A 26,670-nucleotide genomic window follows, 5' to 3' on the forward strand; every position below is an offset into this window, starting at 1 on the left:
AAACATTTGACTTTAATTTTGTTTTCTCCCACGTATTACACACACGTCGATATTCTATACATTTGTTGTAATCCTGTATCTGCTGATCATGTATGGAACTATATTTTTTCAGAGCAATTGTGTGAAGAGTACCTGAATCCAGTAATATATCTTGAATAGATAGTATGCACTGATCGAATATATTAAAAATTAAACCTGCCTACATTATATAGGCCTACAGAGTCGACACCACGTTTTCTACCATGCCATCTGTGCTGTGACCGGATGTTACGTCACTTTTTAGCAAAAAAAGAAAATGAACTCGGTGGCGAAGAAGGGTTGACGAGTGAACCAGGGTAGGTGTTCGAATGGTGCATTTACAGAGCCCAAGTGATATAATATATACAATTATCGGCATTGTCTTATGTCAAAATAACAAAGCCCAAAAATACTTGTGTACTAGGCCTAATTACAATATAAAGAGTCGGGCTAGGTTTCTAGATTTTTTGTGTACATGGATGGAAGTGACCGTAAGAAATATTGACAGGTTGACACGCTGTTCTGTATTTGTTGGTAAAATTATTTGGCTTCAGGTACGAAGTGTTGACAAAAAGCTATGTAATCCGGCTTACATGATTTATAGTATGACACTTTCAGATGAGTTCACAAGATAACTCATTAACTGTACAACACTTGTCAAAATGGTTTTTTGCTTGTGCACAGACCCAAGCACAGGTGCTTGGGTCATAATATATGAATACACATCTAACCTTATACATATGTAAATTTAGATGCATATTCATATATTATGACCCAAGCACCTGTGATTTGTAGTTGTTTTACGTCTCATCTGAGCATTTTAAAATTTTCACTCATGTAGAAACATCACCAACCTCAGGTAAGCAGTGATCAAAATGGTTATAATGGGTCTGTTAGACCCCTTTTGATTGTAATAATGAGTCCCAAGTCAAAATCAATGAGTTCAGATTTTATTCTTTCAAACTAACAGTCTGAAAATCACTGGTAAAAACGAAACAAGCTTAGGAACAAACTTAATTTTGTCATCCCCCTTTAAAGAATACATCGGATTTCCGCACCCCTAATGCTTTTTCAACTAAAATTCCTTTTGTCCTAAGTGCACATGTTGACATGCATAAGTTTCCTTTGGGTGTCAACAAAACGCCTGCTTCTTAGCTTGGTTTATGTTAGATTCTGCAGTACATGAATAGTTTTCCATTTCTGCCGATCTTTTCCAGTCGTAGACAGGAATAAACTGTTCAATAGTGATTTCTGTTGAAACTCTCTAACCTTTCAAATTTTCTTAACCTTTTGATCGATCTTGATGTTTGTTTTTTTTCCCTTGGTTCGTACCGTTACTGTCAATGTTAGTAAGTTGTTGGCTTTCCCTGATTAGGTAAAAGTTTTATTATTTTTTAGGTGGTATTGTGTGAAGGGTAAGTACTGTCATATATTATGGTGTTCACTGGTTAATTTAAAGCGTGTTCACTAATAAGACTACAACTTAATATGTTTACGGTGTGACCGTTGTGTCGAACGAAGACCCATTACATATTACAATACAACTTGTGGCAATTCATTTAACGCGGGAAATATAACGTGGTTGATGTAAACATTGCATTGTGATGTCATCATTAGCTGCGATTATTTTCTTTCAAATCCACAACAAAATGTACGAAGCTTGTCTGGAATTTAAAATCATTTGTGATACTTTCCAAACTATTTATTTGATTTATCTACAGTGAAGTATACCGCAGTGACGGCGACATTTTTCCGGAAACATTATGGGTAGTCCCCATCATTTTTCAGCTGATGAAGAGCAAATCGCGTGAATCAATTGTGTAATGATTGGAGCGAGGTTTCGCTCGCTATTATAATTCTTGTCATTCGGAACATATTGAGTGTCTAGTTTTTTTGGAGCTCGGATTTCATTCTAATTACTGGAAAGAAATTGAAAATACTACACATTTATTTTATGTATCTGTTGGGATAGACACTTATTGAAATCACGCATCCTCAGTAACTGAACAAATCTGATGCGTAATTCACACAGGATACACACCAAAATGAAATGCGTAATTTACGCAGGATTAACTAAACAAATCTAATTCGTAATTCACGCAGGATACACATCAAAATGAATCGCTGGGTAAGTGCCACAAAATTTGACCTATAGCATCTGGCACTTATGGTCATATAGCAATAAGGCTTTTTTTATTGTGCAAACACCTATCGTGACATGGGACATCATGGTCTTTAAGGTTAAATACAGTAAAAATTAAATATTAATCTTGAATATGGGTTATCTTGAATATCCTGCTTATGTCGAAGTCAATCACCGGTCCTGGCCGTAGTCCCTATGTAAATGATTTATAAAACTCCTGATATCTCGAACATGTTAATCTCGAATATCCCACTGATGTTGAAGTGCCTTTATGATCCCAAGCTCTAATTTCACATTGTTTGTATCGAAATGCAATCAATTTTCCGGTCTATTAGACATACCTAGTCCCATTACTTCACACGTTCTTGCCTTTGGCTATTCACATCAGTTCTAACTGGCAATTGCTATAAAGTAACCCCCACCATATGCATGGTTTCCGTGCCATGGTAATTGGTATGACAGCTTGGGTATTTAGTGCAGTCTTCGAACATAAAATGGGTTAATTCACTGCTAATTATTCATACTCCCACACGATATCATGGATAGTGTTTTAATGAATAACAGTTTGATAGAATAATTATAAATGCAAAGATGTTAAGTGCCCTTGAAATTGATAATCATTAAAACGATAATGTATTGAATAATTTATGCTTTATCAAATGGAGAAACACAGTGAACTAAATTAAACAATTATGATGACAGTTGCATAAAAAAAGAGGCACAAAAATTTTCATTATTAAACATGTCTCAACACAGTAAAGACAAGACTTCAACCTCTGGCGTGAAACAAAGTTTTAAGCGATTGCCAATGTAGGAAGAAGAACACACAGTATATTGAACAATACTTAAAACATCGTTGAATATTGCACATTTTTGCCGTGATTTTATCTTTTTACTTTTTTATTTTTTGTTTCTTATGTGATAGGTTCTTTAACTACAATGCAATAGCTACATCTCATTCAAGCTTGGGTCAATATCGTAAGCAGGAGATCTGTGCAGATATTTTATTTTAGATACAAACTATATGCAATGGAATGTTTTTCGGAAAAAGAAAGAAATGGAAATGTTTTAATTAATTTATTACTGGGATAAAAGATAACAGAAGACAACAATTTGATTATTATTCATAGTGCAAATGTTGTGCATCAAATAAACATATAGAAACATATTAAGAGAATGTGTGAATTAATGAGACCAGGTATGTTTAGCAGACTGGAAAATTGACTGCATATCAAGACAAACAAGGCGAAATCAGGGCCCCAAGGACCTTTAAGATATTTCGACATAATGGGGTATTCGAGATTACTGTGTTCGAGATATCGGGAGTTCTTTATAGATCATTTATATAGGGAAAACAGCAAGGACCAGTGATCAACTTTGATATAAGCGGGGTGTTCAAGATAATTTATATCCAAGATACAGATATTTTAGTGTATGTATAATTTTCATTTAAATGGGCGTGCTTGATTTGCCTACACCGTTGTTCACCGGGTGTAGTCGGTTTACACCTTATAATCAATTGCAGTTTGGTGTAGTGTAGTGTAGTTTTATTCAAAATGGATGTTAAGCAGCTGAGGAGATCCACATTGGAGAATTAACGATTTTAAGGTAGCTACGCCCTCACGGGACGTACCAAAATTAATGGTTCAAAGTAGAAAAGTTTTATTGATTTCTACTTAATATAGGTTAATTTAATCAATAACCGAAGAAAATATATATGTTTCCCAATTTTTAAAGATTTCAGACATACAAAAACAAAAGTGTATATCATCATCAGAAAATTGCACATTTTCGTTGAATAGCATGAGAAAAATACATAAAAGCTTGTTAAAATGACAAAATTTTAATTTGAACAGTTTAATAAAAAAACTGCTCTACCTAAACATATAGAGAAATACCAGGTCATACTCCAAAATATTTGTTTTTTGGCACCGAACTTGTTTTTTGATGATTGTATGAAATATCAATCGTTTTCATTTATTCTTTAAAATACATTTTAAAATCTTGTAAATGACTACATAAAGTACACTAGAATTATTCTCTTATATATTTTACAACTAACAAAATACGGGAAAAAACATCTGCAAATTTTCCGTCTCGCCATATGTCAGCCATATTGAATTTTTGAGTGCATTTATCAACACATGTCTTGAACATGGTGTAGAAGGTGTACATTAAAAAGTTTACACCTTTGCTCTTGATTATGGAAAGGTGTACAAATCAAGAGCGCTCTATGTAAATATTCTGTCATCTTGAAGAGGGGACAATATGTCCTGAAAATTTGACAATTTCGTATTGTTTGTGTTGTTTGTCAATTTAGTGCTTTGTATATTTCTATATTTCTATATCATTATTTGACCTCATACCTCTAATGTCCTCTATTCAAATCTGATATGTTGAGTGTTGTACACAGTGTATATGTAATCCAGAAATAAATGTAAACAAATCTACAAAATAGTAGTATGATAAAAATGTCATAATTTTAATACACATATCGATCTCCAATAATATAAATCAAGAAATAGAAAACTAGAATAACATTTCACAACAAATACTTTCAACTTTAATGCCTCTTCAGACAAATATGAAATGAAATACAAAATTGCTAAGTAATGTCAACATATTCTGACGTAATTGTCTTTTGTGATGTCATTATAAATTACAATGGTAGCATCATAACACATTGTCATAATATATTTACTGTATCCAATACTGAATTGGGGTTTCTTTTTTTAAATTTTTTTTTACAAATTTTATATATGAATAAATATATATATATACGCACATTACTATGTAACTATGAACATTCAAGACATACTGCCTGAAGAGCCGTAAGGTGAAAGTACTAGCAGGAACTGATCGTTGATTATTATATGACCATTTTGGATTTTATTGTTTTAAATTATATATATATATATATATATAATTTCTGCACTATCTTGTTTTATGATCTGCTTAAATGTTAAATCCGGTTTACATGCTACTCTTGTTCCAACTGTCATGGACATATGTTTATGGATAATGGTTGATCAATCAGCTTATAATAAACTGAAAGCAAATGCCTGAGTAAAATCAAGTAGGTCTATATTTATCTGGAGGGCTAGGAAGTTGAATAGATGTGTAACTGATGCTTAAACAGTAATTGTTCATTGCTAGTCTTGCTAGAGACTATTTTTATCAACAGTTTGTTGTTTAAATGCTTTTGAAATATTCTTTCTAAGATTTACATCAGAAGATGACTATTATATAATCATATCAGTACGCGTCTTAATTTATACATCTGTACATAATGTGTAAGTTGCAGAATTGTAGTGTCAGAAAAAAAAATGTTTATCCCCATATTTTCCTGAGAGAGTTACAGTTTAGCAGTTGATAATGTGTTTGATTGTCACACATGTGCATTGGCAGGGTAGAATAATTGAAAGGGTTCAAACATTGGAAAAACCTGTCGGAGAGCCTTCCCACTGCTAGTGATTCATGGGGATTAGTTCAACTAAATACAAGGCCATTGAAAATATTTGCTGATCAGGGGGTTAAATTTTCATTGTTAAGCATTACTGCTTCCTACGTTTTATGTTGAGGATTGTATATAAAAACATTTTTAGTACCTCTATGTTGAGGATTGTATATAAAAACATTTTTAGTACCTTTATGTTGAGGATTATATCTAAAAACATTTTTAGTACCTTTATGTTGAGGATTGTATATAAAAACATTTTTAGTACCTTTATGTTGAGGATTGTATATAAAAACATTTTTAGTACCTTTATGTTGAGGATTGTATATAAAAACATTTTTAGTACCTTTATGTTGAGGATTGTATATAAAAACATTTTTAGTACCTTTATGTTGAGGATTGTATATAAAAACATTTTTAGTACCTTTATGTTGAGGATTGTATATAAAAACATTTTTAGTACCTTCAAATGCTACAGGTGTATACACACTTTTAACAGTCACACTCTCTCATAGAAACATTTACATAACAATCAGAAATGAAACACTGTATGTCAAGGACTCCTAGCTGTAGTTGCAGAACTGTAGCACCAGGATAAAATTTAGATAAACCAGATTGTGTATAGTTGTAGCACCAGATTAAGATAACACAGATTGTGTATAGTTGTAGCACCAGATTAAGATAACACAGATTGTGTATAGTTGTACACCAGGATAAGATAGAACAGATTTTGTATAGTTGTAGCACCAGGATAAGATAGAACAGATTATGTATAGTTGTAGCATTCAGGATAAGATAGAACAGATTGTGTATAGTTGTAGCACCAGGATAAGATAGCACAGATTGTGTATAGTTGTAGCACCAGGATAAGATAGAACAGATTGTGTATAGTTGTAGCACCAGGATAAGATAGAACAGATTATGTATAGTTGTAGCATTCAGGATAAGATAGAACAGATTGTGTATAGTTGTAGCACCAGGATAAGATAGAACAGATTGTGTATAGTTGTAGCACCAGGATAATATAGCACAGATTGTGTATAGTTGTGGCACCAGGATAAGATAAAACAGATTGTGTATAGTTGTAGCACCAGATTAAGATAACACAGATTGTGTATAGTTGTACACCAGGATAAGATAGAACAGATTTTGTATAGTTGTAGCACCAGGATAAGATAGAACAGATTATGTATAGTTGTAGCATTCAGGATAAGATAGAACAGATTGTGTATAGTTGTAGCACCAGGATAAGATAGAACAGATTGTATTTAGTTGTAGCACCAGGATTATATAGCACAGATTGTGTATAGTTGTAGCACCAGGATAAGATAGAACAGATTATGTATAGTTGTAGCACCAGGATAAGATAGAACAGATTGTGTATAGTTGTAGCACCAGGATTATATAGCACAGATTGTGTATAGTTGTAGCACCAGGATAAGATAGAACAGATTGTGTATAGTTGTACACCAGGATAAGATAGAACAGATTGTGTATAGTTGTAGCACCAGGATAAGATAGAACAGATTATATATAGTTGTAGCACCAGGATAAGAGAGAACAGATTGTATTTAGTTGTAGCACCAGGATTATATAGCACAGATTGTGTATAGTTGTAGCACCAGGATAAGATAGAACAGATTGTGTATAGTTGTAGCACCAGGATAAGATAACACAGATTGTGTATAGTTGTAGCACCAGGATAAAATAGAACAGATTGTGTATAGTTGTAGCACCAGGATAAGATAACACAGATTATGTATAGTTGTAGCACCAGGATAAGAGAGAACAGATTGTGTATAGTTGTACACCAGGATAAGATAACACAGATTGTGTATAGTTATAGCACCAGGATAATATAGAACAGATTGTGTATAGCTGTACACCAGGATAAGATAGAACAGATTGTGTATAGTTGTAGCACCAGGATAAGATAACACAGATTATGTATAGTTGTACACCTGGATAAGATAGAACAGATTGTGTATAGTTGTACACCTGGATAAGATAGAACAGATTGTGTTTAGTTGTAGCACCAGGATAAGATAGAACAGATTATGTATAGTTGTAGAACCAGGATAAGATAGAACAGATTGTGTATAGTTGTACACCAGGATAAGATAGAACAGATTGTGTATAGTTGTACACCTGGATAAGATAGAACAGATTGTGTTTAGTTGTAGCACCAGGATAAGATAGAACAGATTGTGTATGCCAGTTTTTTAACAGATTTCTACAGTGATACAGTGATCATTGTAACCTCATCGATCAATACCAGAAAATGAGCAGATGATGCTGGCAAATTACAAAACTTAAACAAAGTATGGGACCACAACTCTGGCTGATTAGAGAAGAGTATTTGAATCTTTGAGATATTAATCTTTTTTTATGTAATGGTATTTCGATTTACATTGGACAGAAGTATAAAAAAATATGTGTAATTACTCAATACTTGTACTTTGTAAGTGATACAACACATTCTGAAAGCACTCATGATATTAGAATGCATAATAATGCATGTTATGCGACGATTTTCACATAATTTACAAGCCAACAAGACCGTTTAGTTTGTGTAATTATGAGGTATATCTGGCTGTGTACTGACAGTTTAGTGTGTGTAATTATGAGGTATATCTGACTGTGTACTGACAGTTTAGTGTGTGTAATTATGAGGTATATCAGACTGTGTACTGACAGTTTAGTGTGTGTAATTATGAGGTATATCAGACTGTGTACTGACAGTTTAGTGTGTGTAATTATGAGGTATATCTGGCTGTGTACTGACAGTTTAGTGTGTGTAATTATGAGGTATATCAGGCTGGGTACTGACAGTTTAGTGTGTGTAATTATGAGTTATATCTGGCTGGGTACTGACAGTTTAGTGTGTGTAATTATGAGTTATATCTGGCTGTGTACTGACAGTTTAGTGTGTGTAATTATGAGGTATATCTGGCTGTGTACTGACAGTTTAGTGTGTGTAATTATGAGGTATATCAGGCTGTGTACTGACAGTTTAGTGTGTGTAATTATGAGGTATATCAGACTGTGTACTGACAGTTTAGTGTGTGTAATTATGAGGTATATCGGGCTGTGTACTGACAGTTTAGTGTGTGTAATTATGAGGTATATCAGACTGTGTACTGACAGTTTAGTGTGTGTAATTATGAGGTATATCTGGCTGTGTACTGACAGTTTAGTGTGTGTAATTATGAGGTATATCGGGCTGTGTATTACCAGTTTAGTGTGTGTAATTATGAGGTATATCAGGCTGTGTACTGACAGTTTAGTGTGTGTAATTATGAGGTATATCAGGCTGTGTACTGACAGTTTAGTGTGTGTAATTATGAGTTATATCTGGCTGGGTACTGACAGTTTAGTGTGTGTAATTATGAGTTATATCTGGCTGTGTACTGACAGTTTAGTGTGTGTAATTATGAGGTATATCTGGCTGGGTACTGACAGTTTAGTGTGTGTAATTATAAGGTATATCAGGCTGTGTACTGACAGTTTAGTGTGTGTAATTATGAGGTATATCAGACTGTGTACTGACAGTTTAGTGTGTGTAATTATGAGGTATATCGGGCTGTGTACTGACAGTTTAGTGTGTGTAATTATGAGGTATATCTGGCTGGGTACTGACAGTTTAGTGTGTGTAATTATGAGGTATATCAGACTGGGTACTGACAGTTTAGTGTGTGTAATTATGAGGTATATCTGGCTGGGTACTGACAGTTTAGTGTGTGTAATTATGAGGTATATCTGGCTGGGTACTGACAGTTTAGTGTGTGTAATTATGAGGTATATCAGGCTGGGTACTGACAGTTTAGTGTGTGTAATTATGAGGTATATCAGGCTTTGTACTGACAGTTTAGTGTGTGTAATTATGAGGTATATCGGGCTGTGTACTGACAGTTTAGTGTGTAATTATGAGGTATATCAGACTGTGTACTGACAGTTTAGTGTGTGTAATTATGAGGTATATCAGGCTGTGTACTGACAGTTTAGTGTGTGTAATTATGAGTTATATCAGGCTGTGTACTGACAGTTTAGTGTGTGTAATTATGAGGTATATCAGGCTGTGTACTGACAGTTTAGTGTGTGTAATTATGAGGTATATCAGGCTGTGTACCTGTATTTCTGGTATCTTAAGTTATTGGTCAGTCACACTGCCAACTTTAAAATGCCGGTACTGGACTGTGCAAAATCAATGGTCGTCTACATTTCCCTTCAATTTTCTCTGTAAAATTTTCCGATCTGATAATCATGCTATGATACCTGTATAATGTTTGAATACAATGTACTGTCATAACTTGCTCGTAGAACAGAAGCAGAAAATTGATGTCTGAAATGGAGAGATTTTTTTTCCATAGGTAATCAGAATATGTTATTGTGTACATGCAAAGCCGGATTAAATTGCAAGTTTAGTTTTGAATGGAAACTAATTACTACGCAGACACAATTCAATGCATACTGTTTTAAAAGGCGATTATATATGCGTACAAGTGAGTGGAGTGAATGTCAAAAGAGTATAGATAGCTCTGCTACGTGTAGTGGAAATATATAAAAAGCATTCACTCTTCACAAATTGTTTATTTGATATGGCTTTCTTGTGTACAAACTTCAGTTGACATATTTAATTACGAAGGCAGTTTGGTTTTGACATATTTAAATATCTTTGGAGCTGGTGCTATTGTGAAAGATTGGAAATAAATGACCTTTAATAAGAGGTTAGGCCTCTAATTGTGTATATGTGGACTGCCATTGTTCACGACTTGGACCCCATCCAGCTCTTGTCTTCCTGCAGTGCAAATATTGGCGAGGTCTATTTCCCGTACAGGTTGGAAATATTATTACATTAGTGCTGGAAGCAGCTCTTTTGGGAAATAATGGTGATGACTCAATAGTGAGACCTGTTCTGTAGGACATTTGTGACCCCCCTCTCTGGCTGTTCCAAGTAAGTGAGTGGGTGATCGCATGTAGGAAAGGTAGAGACAAAATAACATACTGAAGTTATCAAAAAAAAGCAGGGATGTTAGATATGATTTGTGTATCAATGTACGTGTCATTTGATTGCTTTTAGTCATTCGCAGTCTATAGACTAGAGCCTGAGGGGAGGAAAAGTAGGTGTAGTAATGAATAAAAATATAAACATTTTATCATTGCCTGTATAGACTCAGAGTGGATTTGTGGATCTTTAGAGTATTGTGTCATCTCTGATACTCTCAGTAAAAGTGTACTAAACTGGGCAGTAGCTATTGGAGCTGGTAGTATATAATGATCACTTACAGCTGATTCCGTCGTTTTTATACAGGACTATACAACCCGATTTTCTTGAGGTTTATTTATGAATTGAGCTTCACTGTATAATGACTATGAAATGTGTAGATTCTGACCCTTTTATATAAAGTTTGTGATGGTTTACAAGAAATGAGATGTTTTTGAGAAAACTTTTAGATTAATAATTTACTGAAAAATTCCTATTGTTCTACTGGCAGGTTATCATGTGCTTTTAGTTAAATATTCACTGAATGATTGAGCACATCTTTCTCTATGCTTATAAACTTCCTTGAAACAATGTTTATTTTGGTTAAAATATGTGCTGACACGTGGTCTTGTACATATATTTTAAAAAAATGCTCTGGTACATGAATTTCAAAAATGCTCTGGTACATGAATTTCAAAAATGCTCTGGTACATGTATTTCAAATATAGACAGGTACATGTTTGTTTTTCAAATATGCCCAAGTTATGATGTACAGGTCTGGTTCCTTGGCAGCCCTAAAAACTGACAATTTTATCCAAAAAATTTAGGAAATGTTCATTGATGCTGAATAGTATTCATGACTTCAACATGCCTGACTCAATTTGTAGAGTTTTAACTGGGCTAAGCACACTGCAGGGTTGAATTTGGATTATACTATCAGATAACATTCTGTATTCTGAAATGTTGTCTTATCTACATAAAGAAATAGTTATTGTGGACATTTGGAATGTAAATATGCAATTCATTTACTGATATGGGTGCTGGAGGCCACTACAAATCCCAGGTATGCAGTGGAGGATCCAGGGCTGCACATGATTTTAGCTCACCTGAGCCGAAGGCTCAAGTGAGCTTTTCTGATCAAAATTTGTCTGTCGTCGTAAAATTTTCACATTTTCATCTTCTTCTCGAGAACCACTGGGCCAATTATAACCAAACTTGGCCAAAAGCATCCTTGGGTAAAGGGCTTTCAAATTTGTTCAAATAAAGGGCCATGCCTCCTTCAAAGGGGAGATAATCACAAAAATAGGGTGGGGTCATTTAAAAATCTTCTCAAGAACCACTGGGCCAGAGGAGCTGAAATTTTCATGAAAGTTTCCAGACATAGTGCAGATTCAAGTTTGTTCAAATCATGGCCCCCAGGGGTAGGTTGGGGCCACAATAGGAGATCAAAGTTTTACATGAGAATAAATAGAGAAAATCTTTAAAAATCATCTTCTCAAGAACCAATGAGCCAGAAGAGCTGAGATTTACATGAAAGCTTCCTGACATAGTGCAGATTTAAGTTTGTAAAATCATGGCCTCCATGAGTAGGTTGGGGCCACAATACAGACTAAGGTTTTACATGCAGATATATATGGAAAGTCTTCAGATATGGGTCAAGGTAACTCAGGTGAGCGATGTGGCCTATGGGCTCTTGTTTCTTTTAATGGCTCGAATTGCTCTCAAACTTGTTAGACCCATTTGATGTAACAACTATACAGTAGAACAGTGTAAAACGTGTTAATTTAGTGAATTCAGGGGAGTCGCTGTCAAAATGAATTCAGGGGAGTCGCTGTCAAAATGAATTCAGGGGAGGCGCTGTCAAAATGAATTCAGGGGAGTCACTGTCAAAATGAATTCAGGGGAGTCACTGTCAAAATGAATTCAGGGGAGGTGCTGTCAAAATGAATTCAGGGGAGGCGCTGTCAAAATGAATTCAGGGGAGGCGCTGTCAAAATGAATTCAGGGGAGTCACTGTCAAAATGAATTCAGGGGAGGTGCTGTCAAATGAATTCAGGGGAGTCACTGTCAAAATGAATTCAGGGGAGTCACTGTCAAAATGAATTCGGGGGAAGCGCTGTCAAAATGAATTCAGGGGAAGCGCTGTCAAAATGAGTTCAGGGGAGGCACTGTCAAAATAAATTCAGGGGAGTCACTGTCAAAATGAATTCAGGGGAGTCGCTGTCAAATTGAATTCAGGGGAGGCACTGTCAAAATGAATTCAGGGAAGTTGCTGTCAAAATGAATTCAGGGGAGTCGCTGTCAAAATGAATTCAGGGGAGTCACTGTCAAAATGAATTCAAGGTAGTCGCTGTCAAAATGAATTCAGGGGAGTCGCTGTCAAAATGAATTCAGGGGAGTCACTGTCAAAATGAATTCAAGGGGAGTCACTGTCTAAAGGAATTCAGGGGAGTCACTTTCAAAATGAATTCAGGGGAGTCACTGTCAAAATGAATTATAGGGAGTCACTGTCAAAATGAATTATGGGGAGTCACTGTCAAAATGAATTCAGGGGAGTCGCTGTCAAATTGAATTCAGGGGAGGCACTGTCAAAATGAATTCAATGGAGTCTCTGTCAACATGAATTCAGGGGAAGTGCTGTTAAAATGAATTCAGGGGAGGTGCTGTTAAAATGAATTAGGGGAGGCACTGTCAAAATGAATTCGGGGGAGTCACTGTCAAAATGAATTCAGGGGAGTCACTGTCAAAATGAATTACAGAATGGTCTTCAAGTTATTGAGGAGAATTTCAGTATTGATTAAATGGCAAAGAATATTGATTTTATTGATATGTATCAAGTAGCTTATCAGAAGAAAGGAATCTGGATTTGCACTGCAAGTTTCCAAGTATTTGTTTACTTGGACAACACAAAAGTAAGAACATATTAGTTATTTTTGTAATTTTTTTATGAACTTGTGAATGAACTTAAAAAATTAAAGTTGTTGAAAATATTATAGCAAAAAGGGATAAAAGCAGGCAAAATAAACAAAATAATATCTGACAGACATGAAATATTAATTAGCCTGTATCTAATTAGCATTAATTTTGGTGACAAATAGTCACTGATAGGAAGAAAATGTATGGAAAATGTTATGGAGTTAAGGAGGTACTCTACTTCATCATAATAGGTAACTTCCTTTTAAAACACGAATGAAAATATAAATATCAGCAATATTTGCAAATTCATTTCAAAACTCATGAACTAGCCGAGTAGCTCAGTAGGTTAGCACATCGACTACTGAACTGTAGATCATGGGTTCGAGTCCAGCAGGGGTTTTAAATTTTTTTCTGATTGCTTTCTACTAAATCTGCATTTATTTTTTTTTACTAAATAAAGTAAATTTGAAAGTTTATGATTTCAAAATATTGTTGTACATATCCTCCCCTTTTCATCCATATCAAATTTCTCTGGTGTAACATACCTTCTTAAATTTGAATCAGCAATTTATTATCGTATTCATCAGTGAACGGTCAATTTCCATGCGCTGTACAATGCATCCGATTACTGGAATTGTTTTTCTGCATGGACATGATGGATGTACAGAGTCCTTGGAAGAAAAAATGATTTCCCAGTACCTTATCATGTGAAGTGCTTTGTGGCTATCATTTGAAATGCTAATACATTGTATATTTGCCAATCTTTAAACCATATTTACAAAATCCTTAAAATATTCATATTTGAAAGCATTGCAACTGCCCTCCTCCTGTCATTGTCAAATAGGATGAGTAAATATAGCTTAAATCTTAACAACCGTTTTAGTCACCCCCTTCAATTGATAATGAAGGAGTTTGGGTCTTATTCATGAGTACAATGAAATTGATGTTGTTTGTTGTGTAGAAACTGATTTGATCCTTTTTCTTTGGTAGAGTTTTGATTTACAAATGAAATAACTTATTAAATCTTTCTTGTTTTTGATGGTGGGCCACCTAATGATGTAATAAGTTAAAACCCTGTAGAAACAGAGCCCCTACCTGTATGGTACTCAGAATTAAGTGTTATTTTGACAAGTATTCTGTGTTCTTAAATATGTCAATATACCCTCGGGGCTGTCTTGATTGTTTACACTGTAAGATAATGGTTTAAACATGTACAAATCCAATGTTTGTATACTAATTTGTCCAAGAAAAATTATTAAAAGGCATAGAAAATTTGAATTCCGCATTGTAAAAACGCTAACACATAAATCATGTAGTGTAAGTAAAGAACTTGTAATTGTATGATTCCGATAATAGTTTAATTTATTTAATCTTTGTAGTGTAAGAAGTTTGTAATTCTTTAATCTATATAAAGTGCTTTGCGTGGTCTGTACAAACATATCATGTGACCTTGTGTATTGCAGTAAATGACGGAATTAGTTCCACGAGTATACATCGGAATTAGTTCCACGAGTGTACATCGTGTGTAGCAGGACAAATGTCGTCTTTTTGTCACCACACCTGTATCTAATGATTTTTAAAGCTTGGCACATTGCCCCGCGGGAATTACTCGTGCTGAGAAATTATCGAGTAGTAAAAAGGTTCTACAACTGTTTGTTTGTAGTACTTTAGAATACCTGGTTTACATGGAAAGGCATTGAACTGAGGTGTGTGGTACAGGCCATTTGGTAAAGTGAATAGATGTGATATATATGTGGTGTGTTTCTGTGCTCCTAGCTTTTGATTGGTAATTGTCTAATTGAAGTCAATACCGAAATGACAGAACACTTCAGCTAGATTTAATGTTATATGGAATTTTTGTCGTTGATTTTTTGTGCATACTTGGCTGGAGGCCATAAATGTTGATTGAACACATGGAAATCAATGAAGTATGTTAGATTAGGGGAGAAATTTTGTGGACTCACTCATTTTTACAGTATTTCAGGTACCATGTCGCAGTTAGACAAACTCATTTGACTTTTGAGTGTGTAATCTACTCTTTCATGATTGCACAGAGAAAAAGCGTGTAATCTGATCTTGGCAATAAAACAGTCAGGGCACATTGATTTTTCTCATCCTTCTCTTAGTTGCTGAGGCCGGAAAATATTTTTGTGCTGGAGTCGGGGCTGTTTCTAACATAGACCCATGGAACAATTATCCGCGTGAACCACTGTATTATTGAATATGACTGCTTTATTATTTCAGGTGTGATTGTGGAAAAACTATGAATTATGGAGGACTAAAGTAGCTCTTAAAGGTTACATGTCCTGACACAATGACTCGGTTTGTACCTAAGCATCTCTGTGATAACGAGTGATTATTTTTCTGGGAGCAATGTCATCTTTTGTGGCACGAGAATTGTTCCCTCAGCCGGTGGAGGGCGGCACTGTCCTGGCCATGGATATTTTGGCGAAGAAATTTCATGACCAATCACTGGAGGAATCCTCTACCAGTCAGAATGCATCTCAAATTAAGTTTGTAAGTACCATAAGTCTGAAAATTTAGATACCTATTTAATTTATTTTAAACATCCATCAGTAGGAGGATGTGTCATATAAAGTGGTCATTATACTATTAAGTATTTACATGCAAACTCTTGTTTCATACAGGGGAATTTCAGTCTTTTGTTTTTGATGTCCTGACACATTGAAATAACAACTTCACTCTTTCATATATTAGAGCTATGAAATAAATCAATATGAGACCCATTTTAAATTTCTGCAAAGAATAGGAGCGGATAATGAAATCCACAAGAAAATTTCACAGTACATGGTAGTGTATAAAATATTATGTTACTATTTGATTTGATTTTTATTTTTACATGGTTTTGGATTGTGAGTCATTTTTTCAAGATTTATTACTTATCAAGCCTGAATGACACCCTTCATGAACATTTTGAAATGTATGTTTAGTATGTGCATTGCATGTACCAACTGAACCAAGAGGTGCTTTATATCTCTATTTGTGACCCGTATAAAGAAGGTCTATGATCTCAAATGTTTAGTTAAATAAAGAGATCTATCCATATTATTGTAATATTGAGAAGCCTTTAAATTGAATTAAAAAAAAAAACACCTTTAGGACAGTCTTTAAAGAATACAAACACTGACAAGACCATGGTTAGGTGTTTAACAATACTGTGAACACAATACCCTAGCTATCTCGATTTGCAATGATGTTTTATTTTGTGTTAAATACTGTATTTATGAATATCTGTGTCAGTGAAGCTTTCCTGTAATTTTGGGATGAATTCCTCTCAAAGTGTGATTTATGCTGCATTTCTGGGGGTATTTAATATGTTGTCCATCAGTCAGGACTTTTGTCAAACGTTAAATGTATAATATATAATATAGGTAGCACTGTTCATTTGCCAAGCTCCTGGCTTTCCAAGTGAAAGCCACAACTCTTTCGGATATGACCTTAAAAAACGGAGGTCCCATGTCACTGGCATTGGTACAACAAAGAACCCTCGCTGCTACTGCCAGGAGTGTTATGCATAGATCAAAATTTTGTGGCACTTCACATACAGCTAATGACACCCTCTACTTGAGTGAAACTTTCCCCAATGGAATGTAAAAACAAGAAACAAACAAGTTTTAGTGGATACACCACAACAGACAAATCTGTTCAGGATGGAAAGTGGACGATATGTTCTGTAATATTTTGAAATTCAAAACTTTTAAAGATTTTACTATGTTTCAGTGAAAATTGCAGATTCAACCGAAATCATTTGGGGGTGGGGGGGGGGGGGGGTATGGTGTTCAAAATGCTTGTGAGATTCAACCACAAACTACAGATTGGCTGTCACAGCTAACCAGCAAGGCAGTGAAGTACACAAAGACATGATATCTATTTTTCAGCTGTTTGAACACTGATTTAAGGATACAGAACAGTAGGCATTTATAAAACATTTTTCGCGTTCGCGTCATGTTACCGTTTTAGTTTTGGATCATCACTGGCTGCAGTGTATAAATCAGAAGATTTTAAGTTACAGAGGAAGCAGTGTTATCGTGTTACATTGTGTAAATGTCATCACACTTCTACTCAGAAATTTAGATGGTGTGGAAAAATTATTATTGATAAAAGTTGATTATAGCAAATATTTCCTTATGAAAAAAGAAAGAATGGAAAAGAAATTAAGTGATAAATATGTTACATTATAAACTGCTAGATTTAAAAACTTGTGGAAAGACTAAATGAACGTAGATGTTTTATGAATCATAAAGTAGAAGAAGGGAGGGGTTAAACTGGCATCCCACAATTTTGGTCATAAATATTGAAGGGACACAAATTTACCTAGCACCTCTTAATACCATCTGATTCTATATTCACTCTATTTAACATCTCCAAATATATGTATGTTCTGAAACCTATGGCATTAATAGTGGAAGATATTGATTTTTCAATAAAGTTTTCATATAAACTGCTCTTTCTGTCAATAAATTTTGGCCTTGAATCTTTCACCTGAAAAAAGAAAATCGGTGTTCCATGTGATTGAATCAACTTAGGTAGGTAAAAGAAAATATTAAAAACTTGGCGCACTGTCTGTGTTCAAATCTTGTAATTATTTCCAAATAAGTAGACAGGATATGTGTCATATACCTTTCAATTTGAATGTCAGGTGATAGAATGGTTGTTCTAAGAAGGGCTTTTTTATACAGGGATCCTCATAACAAATGTTGACTTTATAAATTGGGCAAAATTGCCAACAGTGCTAGTGGCAAATTGTCAATTATTTGAGAGAAGGTAATTCCGATATAATGCCATTTTCTGAAGTTCTTTTTGCTTGATTTTTTGCAGATCCGTCCAGGAGATGGTTTCAAATTAAGTCGTAATGCCGAAGCTAAATTGGCAGGGGCAGGTAATGCAAGATCATTGTATCAGTTAATAATTAAGGCCATATATCATTTCACGTGTCAAGGACCATCTCGTACATCTATACTTGTCTGCAGCATGCTTTTCCTAGATTGTATCATGTCACTGTAACTTATAGTATATCACACAATTTAAATCTACATACTCTTATCAAGGATGTTATATCATAAAAGTGATATTACAGAGTATTGTGATTATGATTTAAAATGGATAAGTTTTTCACTTTAGGCCCAATTTTAAACTGAATTTGATGTAATATTATCACATTCAGGTGTTACATAATACATATTTATAAACAGGCGCTTGAAGTACAAATAGGTCACATTGAAAATTTCACTTCATCCACCACCAGTTTGGTAGTTTAGGCCACATGTGTATGTCGTCTCGAAATTCAATGCTTTTATTCTTTTTTGTTCAGCATACATGATCTACATCAAGTCATGAGACATGCATTATTTTTATCAAAGTTCGACTGGTCTACACAGTCGGGAAAAAATTCTGCAAGTGATGTTTGTGTACTAAGTTATGTTAGTGTGGCCATCAAACATGAAACCAAATGTGTTCTCCGGCTAAACATCGTGGGTTATACCGGGAAACGTAGGAGGCAAAGTATGGCTGTGGAGTTCATTTCCCTTGTAGTAAATGTGAAAGTTAAGAATAAGCAGGACATTGATCATGTGATTCTTGATGTCATAATAGTGTCTGTCATCGCTATGACATCAAAGCCTATACTAAATGATGTTAGATGTCTTGTAGCAGGCAGTCATGTTTTAGCCGTATGTACATTGTTATGTCACAGTGATTTAAGTTCTTAAACCTTAGCGAATGAGGAAATAGCTGAGGCGTGATTTTTTGGAATGTTAAAAAAATTCTTGAATTTATCCACCAATAGTTCTTTTGAATTTTTAAATACTGTATTGATAAGCATTGATGGTACCGTTAAGATATATATATACAGGTATGATGATAAAAAGCAGTTATGGTAGTGCATGAGCACAAAGCACTGTAGTTTAACATTGAGATAAGCTTGAGTACTTCATATTTTCAAGTATTTAGAACATAAAAATAGTTTATTGATTGTGAAAAAAAATAATCATTGACACATTTTCTTGTAAAATTAGATAAATGTGGCGGTATCACAATACTGAAAAAAGGGAGTTTCCAGTATTATTTATAGTTTTGATTCGACCACAGAATCTGAAAAGACGCTGACATTTTTTTTGAAAAGGTGTCCATTCCCTTATTTGAACATATAATAAAATTATGTCCCCCTTTCAAGAAGGGGGACACATTTTTTAGTGTGAATTCTTCTTATTTTCTCTTCTCATACAATGTTTGTCCAGCTAGGTCATAACATTTTTGACTTTTGACAGTCATTTGGTATGTGGGTATATCATGATAAGACAGTGTGTCACATACCATTGTTGATGACCTTTGACCTTGACCTTTTATGTAAAGGTCAAATAGAATTTTTGCGCTAGGCCTTTGATATTTGTTATTGGGTATACAATGATAAGACAGAGTGTTGTGTGCCATTTTTGACAACCTCATATGTAAAGGTCAAATAATAGAATTTTTGGGGGGATTTTTGTTGTCCAGACCATAACTTTTGTCTTTTTGACAGAGACTTGATATTTGGTATATGGGTATACCATGATAAAACAGTGTGTTGCGTGCCATTTTTGCTGACCTTTGACCTTGAACTTTTGTGTAAAGGTGAAATGATACAGTTTTTTGGCATTTTTTTGGGTCCGGACTATAACTTTGTTGTCTCCTGACGTAGGCCTTTGATATTTGATATGTTTGATTTATTATCATATGTTTACAACACTGTTCCTTGTTTGAAACACATATTCATAATATATATAGGTGAATGTTATGTACGATAAGTCTTAATTTTCCACTTTAATGATGATCCCTAAAAATGTTTTTTTAAAAACTATGGAAAATGCAAGGGGAGACATCAGTTTTAGTGTGTTAAAAAAATTCTTCCTAGTTACATATAAAGTAAACATTAAGTAAATTGGCTTTCTATTTTGTTGAGACTTTTTGTATGAAACAAACTGATTTTAACAGATGCCAAAAAAAAAAAAGATTAATTATAAAAAGCGGAATAGTGGAATGTAATGTATTAGCACTTGCTGAGGATTTTAGGGTGGAACTGTTGAAAGTAAAATTTAAATGTGACAGTATCAAAATATTTTGGTGTATTGGAAATAAATTTCAAATCCACTGGATTTTGATTGAAGAAGTTTTCACAGACCAGTTAGTGATATTTTTTCTTTGCATATACATACAGTTCCAACTCTGTTATCTCTAAGTATTTGCACATTCTCCAGAATTGTCCCATTTAAAGGGGCATGGACATGTTTCTGATCAATTGAAATGGACAGTTTTTTGTTATAGAAATAAAAGATCTTTTGTTAATAAATGGATTAAAAATATTTTTACACAGGATACAATATGTATTTACATCCAATCTGACTCCCTAAATCATGTTTGTAAACATGGTGTTAATGTATCTAGAGTATGACGATCAATGCACGTGCATTTAATACAGGAGTGTACAGAAACGCTTGTAAACCACGTAGAAAGGTGAGAACACCCAAGATTTTTAAAATTTATGCGAATACCATGTAACATTTTGACATAGATTATTGCTAAGTCAGTTAAAGGAGCTAGTACAAAATAGCAAGAACTGTAAAAGTCGTCAAATTTGGTGGCCTGTTGATAGCTGAGTCATGTAAACATAAACAGGGCTTGTTTTAAAAACGTAAAGTTTAAATGTTTTAAATACTTCTTTGTGTCAGTTTTTGAAGTGTAGGTTTGTTGCTATGTTTTACACACATCAAATACTACCATATTACCAATTAATATCCAAGTAATTTTTTCCACTAAACTTGTGTCCTTGCCCCTTTAACAATACATTGACACAAGATAGAATACACACAATTGACTTTTCCTGACACTTATTTCGTATAACAATTGCCGCTGTGATTATCAAATTAGTAAATGAGATAAAACCAGGGTAAACACTAGGAAGAGACAGAAAATGAAGTAAAATGGGCTGTTCTTGTCCTTGAATAGAATCTCGAATTTGTAAGCGTTAAATATGGTAATAATACTTGTGTACATTACGTATGTTCCAAACCTAATCTCAAGTTGTAAATGATGGGAGAGAAAAAGCCCACTGCATTTAATGATCACAATTATCTTTTATGTAAGTGAGTGAGAGATCATGGCTTAAGTAGAAACCATTATAATACTGGCATACAATGCCAGATCCAAAGTCATGCACATTGCCAGGTCTCCAAAGTCATGCACATTTTGTAAAAAGAATCACTGATCTCTGTTTATACCTATAACAGGAAAAATCCAGAGGTTACATGTAACCTTAGCTATTGTATTCTCTAGGCAGATAAAATATTAATTATGGCCCCATGGGTTATGCTGTTAACACACTGGAATCACCACTGTATGGTATTTTGCATCTGATTTGAAATCTTGAACCCTTGTTATTTTCAAGGAAATTTCCTACAAACTCTTTTTGAATCTACACTATGTCTTTACATGATTTGGCATGTTGTACCTTACTTTTTTTTTTTTTTTTTTAAAGAATTTGCCTATTTTTACATTCCTCAATGAAAGTTACCTTAAGTACAACAATGTGACTTTTTTCAGGAAAATTTTTCTCCTCTATAGGTCTTTTCTTTTAGTACCCTGAATTTACCCTTGTAACAAATTTTAATCCCCATTACCTATAAGTATATGCTTTTTGGCAAGTTTTGTTAAATTGATACTACTTTTCTTGAGAAGATGAAAATGTGAAAAAGTTTATGCCACACAGACATGCATGTTAGGCAAGTGAACTAAAAATGCTCAGACACATGTTTGAAAATTCTATGCATCATAACCATTCCTCATGTATGTTTATTCCTTTACATTCACTGTTTTGATACATATGGAAGGACAAGTTGCCTTTAAACCTGAAGTGTAAATGCAGTTTCAAATTTTGTTTCTTTTTGATATATGGAAACAAAAAATTATAATGATATTTCATAGTTTGAAATAAACACATCTGAAAATTTTTCTTTCAGACAAAAAAGTGTTTACAGTGCAGCTGAAGCCAGATGAGAGCAACAATGTTGTAAGTGGCTTTCCTTTGGGAGTTTACCCCGATAACCTCAGGGAGCAGTCAGTGTGTGACAAGAACTCCAATTGCCAGGTTGACCCACCCTCAAAGAGGCACTGCCGTTCATTGTCAGTGCCGGCGGACAAGATGTCTCCTAAAATATGGCAGCCACAGGAAACCCATGTTTGGAGGCCTATAGCTGTGATATCTAATGACAGACAACGGACCATAAACCCGTGTTACTTAAATCCTTCAGAGACTGTTGACCCCACACAACAGACTTCAAATTTTAGTAGTATAGCTCCCACAAATTTCCGTTATGAGCCAGGAGGTCAAGGATTACACATACCCTCAGATATTTTTACCCCACCTGAATCACCAGTGCCCCGCCCTTCATCTGCTTCCACTTGTTCAGGTCGTCATGACATTTCATCTTACCAAAAACTTCATGCATTTGATAACCGTAGTCTTTCATATGAGGACCAAATCTCATCTAGCTCTTCAGCAGGTTCAACACCCAGTGTTCCTATGTTTATTGGTTCAGCTCAGTCATCTCCGCACCGACACAGGATTCCTCGGTGTCGGTCACAACCATCTGTGCTGCATGACAGAAAGTATGGAATCAAACGACGAAGAGATCATGACCAGAGACCAGCTCTGAATTTCTTAAAAATGACGGAGGTACAATGTTTAACACATGTTTCTTATGCTGTAGAATTTGGAATGGAATGCTCAAATGATAAAAAAAAATGGCTTAATATTCATATGATCTACTTGCATTAAGGTTTATTCATATGATTTACTAAGATTAAGCAGGGGTGTGATTTTTCCTCTTTTCAGAGGAAATCCTCTGATTTGCTCATTTTTTGAAAAAATGAAACACTCTGGATTTGATCTAAAGTGGCAGAAAATGATATTTTTCCAGGTAGGGTGAGGTGTTTTCCTCCGTTTTGACCAGTTTTCCTCTGATTTTTGAGGAATTCAGTCACATCCCTGATTAAGGTTTTCTTAAACTAGTATGCATAATAGATGCATTGTAACATCAAATTAGATTTGATAGATTTTCATTCATTATTCTGTGTTTGCAGAAGCGGGTATCACGTTTCCATGAAGAATTTGAGTCTGTGATGAGTCTCATGCCAATAGCTAGTTCTCCTCTGGATAAAGATGTTCCTCTGAGTCGAGCCATGGAGTCCAGCACAAGTCCAATCACAGAGATGGAGCAGGGAAGGAGAGGCAGTGCAGAGTTTTTAGATTTTGACCCCACTGACTTTGAAGATGGACCTGTCAAGCTATTGGGTGATGAGGTGGAGGAAATCTTTCCTCTCCAGGAGGACTTAGATTTAGAACAAATTGAGACAAATTAACTTTTGTTTGTCTTGACAAAATTTATCTATAGAACTTTAATCTGAAACTTGAAATATGTTGGTTTTTTTTCAATGGAACAAAAAGAGAACGTAAGTTACATATCTTTTTCTTCTTCATTACAAAATAATTTCCGTCCAGGTGGTTATGATTAAATATAGATTGACTTAGAAGTGCATCTTTATACACATAGTTGACATTTTAAAAAAAAATGTAAAATACAGTAAGTGTTCAAATAGCTTTGGATTGATATTAGTGTAAAAAGATTTTTATGTGTATATATACCTCAATGGCATCAAATATGTTGCATTTACAAATAATTTTCACCAACATATAGGAGATGCATGTATAAAAAATTTCATATAAATGGCAACCACATTCCAGTCACAAATTATCCATATATTTCATCAAAGAATTACATCTCTGACCAAACATTCTGGTATCAAATGGAACGTTGTCTCTGACCAATAACTGATTTTAATCAAAATTGTATTTTGTGGGGTCTTGATGTCTGTGGATTTATTCTGAATTTTTGAAACTACAATGAAATGCAATTCATTGGACAAAACTTTTTATTTTTTTATTTTTTTTATTTTTTTATTATATAGATGTGTGACTTATAGAAGCAAACCCCACAAATATGATTGTATGATATGTCTCAGTCTTTTATATTTACATATATTTGTTTATTTTTTACTATATCATGGCATTCAATGTCCATTTTTAGTACCATCTATAAGATGCAAGTGTTGAAATCCATTTTGATTTTTGAAAATCTGTGCAATTTGACAAGCAACACAACCGCTAAGATAGTTGTGTGAAGTGGTATTTTCTAGTTTTGTTGAAGTTTACTAACTTTATTGAAAATCAGCAGGTCCTAGGGGGGGGGGGATGGGGGGGGGGGGGGGGGGCATAGAACTGAGCTTACTTTTGATCCCAGTCTCTTGTTTTACTACTTTCCTTTTGTGAGACTCAGTCTTAGATCAGAAATAAGCATGTCTTAGTGTTATGGCTCCATAGTTAGAGGCTATATCTTCTCTTCACAATCAAGAAGCTAATTTAATTGATATATCTCCCAAATGCATTTAAATAGTGAAATATGTTCAAAATTTTCATGGAAGTTTTCACCAAGTATTTCTAAGGATTCATGCATCAAGTGTCAGACTATCATTTTTTACACCTTCATTGAACATTTGGGTGCATTCAGAAACATCCCACATTCTAGACATGCTGATTTTACCATGGGTTGTCAATGGTTCCAAAGCTTTGAAAATGTTAACCAAAGCTCAAGAAAGCTACCTTTGGCAACTAGTAACTATTAATTATAAAATTATTAAAAAAGCCATTTTAAATTTTAGGGAAAACAACTAGGCACTGTGTTAATACAGTGTGAAGGTCAATTTGGTGGTCAGATAGATTTATTTGACATCTTATCTTTTTTTGGAGTTTTTATTTTGATCTTTATCAGTGGCAGTTATGAATAAGAGTCCCACCATGCCTTGCTCAGTTGCCAGTATGCAAGAGGATACTAATTACCAAAGCTTATGGTAAAACTTAGGTACCAGTGGTAGATACTAATACCACCGGATAGCAACAGTAGAACTGTGAATGCACCCATTGTATTTGTCAAAAACTCAACTTCTCTCTATGTAATGGCATATCATAATATCTGATGAACAAATGGCAGATAATTGACTTCATATCAACAGTTTTATTACTGGTATCAAATTTAAAGAGCCTATCTCTGTTGTCTGAAATAAACAAACTCCAATGCAGATTTACTGCCAAAAGTATTCCCACTTTAACTTTGTAGAAAGTGGTCAGAGTGTTTGAAATAGAACCCATGAAAAGTGCCTAATCGATGACAAAGCAAATAATTATATCAATATTAAACAAACATTATGTAATACGCTGCGAGCGATGATTGAGTCTTAACACTTTATTTGAATAAATAGATGTAATTTAATGAACCAGTTAGGATCAATATGGAAAGCATACAAAATCGAGAGCGAGCGATTGATTTATAAAAAAAATAATATTCATATAATTGTGTCAAATTTTGCAAATGAGATGAAGATTGGAGATTGTATAGGGCTCATTTACATACTATGTACAGAGAACAAAGCTGTAGTCCATTAGCCAGGGACTATACATTTACATACTATGTACAGAGAACAAAGCTGTAGTCCATTAGCCAGGGACTATACATTTACATACTATGTACAGAGAAAGCTGTAGTCCACTAGGCAGGGACTATACATTTACATACTATGTACAGAGAACAAAGCTGAAGTCCACTAGCCAGGGACTATACATTTACATACTATGTACAGAGAACAGAGCTGTAGTCCACTAGCCAGGCGACTATACAGATGCTTATAAAGTGTGTAACTGTGTTGTAATTAATGCGAGAGAGAAAGATCATGGCATTGTTAAAAATCTGTGGTTAATAAATGAAAATTGTTTCAATCTGGTTTTGTGTCTTGTATTGGAGACAGTGACATAAACTGTTGTCTTTGGCAGGTACGTTCCTCCCAGAAGTGAAAGCCAATGTATCTGGGTGTGTTTAAGCTGGAGTTTTGATTTTGCACCTTTGGCAGTGAAGAAAGAGTGCCAAAATCAATCTATTGATCCATTATGATATTTAGATGATATATTAAATATAATAGCACAAAGTAGTGCATTAGCTCCAATTGCTTTAAATTTTAAATATGCTAAAATAAAACTTTTTTACTCTGAAG

General features: G+C 34.4%; 1 protein-coding gene across 2 annotated transcripts; it reads left to right on the forward strand.

The window, feature by feature from the left end:
- Positions 1-242: 242 nt before the first annotated feature.
- LOC125658829 (protein FAM53A-like) lies at positions 243-26,398 on the forward strand. 2 transcript variants are annotated; one of them, XM_048890251.2, is made up of 5 exons: positions 243-335; positions 15,763-16,035; positions 18,358-18,418; positions 22,530-23,245; positions 23,653-26,398. In XM_048890251.2, exons 2-5 carry the CDS (start codon positions 15,892-15,894, stop codon positions 23,929-23,931), a joined length of 1,200 nt encoding a protein of 399 aa, XP_048746208.2. In that variant the 5' UTR covers positions 243-335; positions 15,763-15,891; the 3' UTR covers positions 23,932-26,398. The 2 variants fall into 2 exon arrangements, with proteins under 2 accessions (XP_048746208.2, XP_048746210.2); XM_048890253.2 differs by lacking the exon at positions 243-335 and adding an exon at positions 10,416-10,572.
- The last annotated feature ends 272 nt before the right edge of the window (positions 26,399-26,670 follow it).

The sequence above is a fragment of the Ostrea edulis genome, chromosome 9 (assembly GCF_947568905.1).
Source record: "Ostrea edulis chromosome 9, xbOstEdul1.1, whole genome shotgun sequence".
NCBI classification, from domain to species: domain Eukaryota; kingdom Metazoa; phylum Mollusca; class Bivalvia; order Ostreida; family Ostreidae; genus Ostrea; species Ostrea edulis.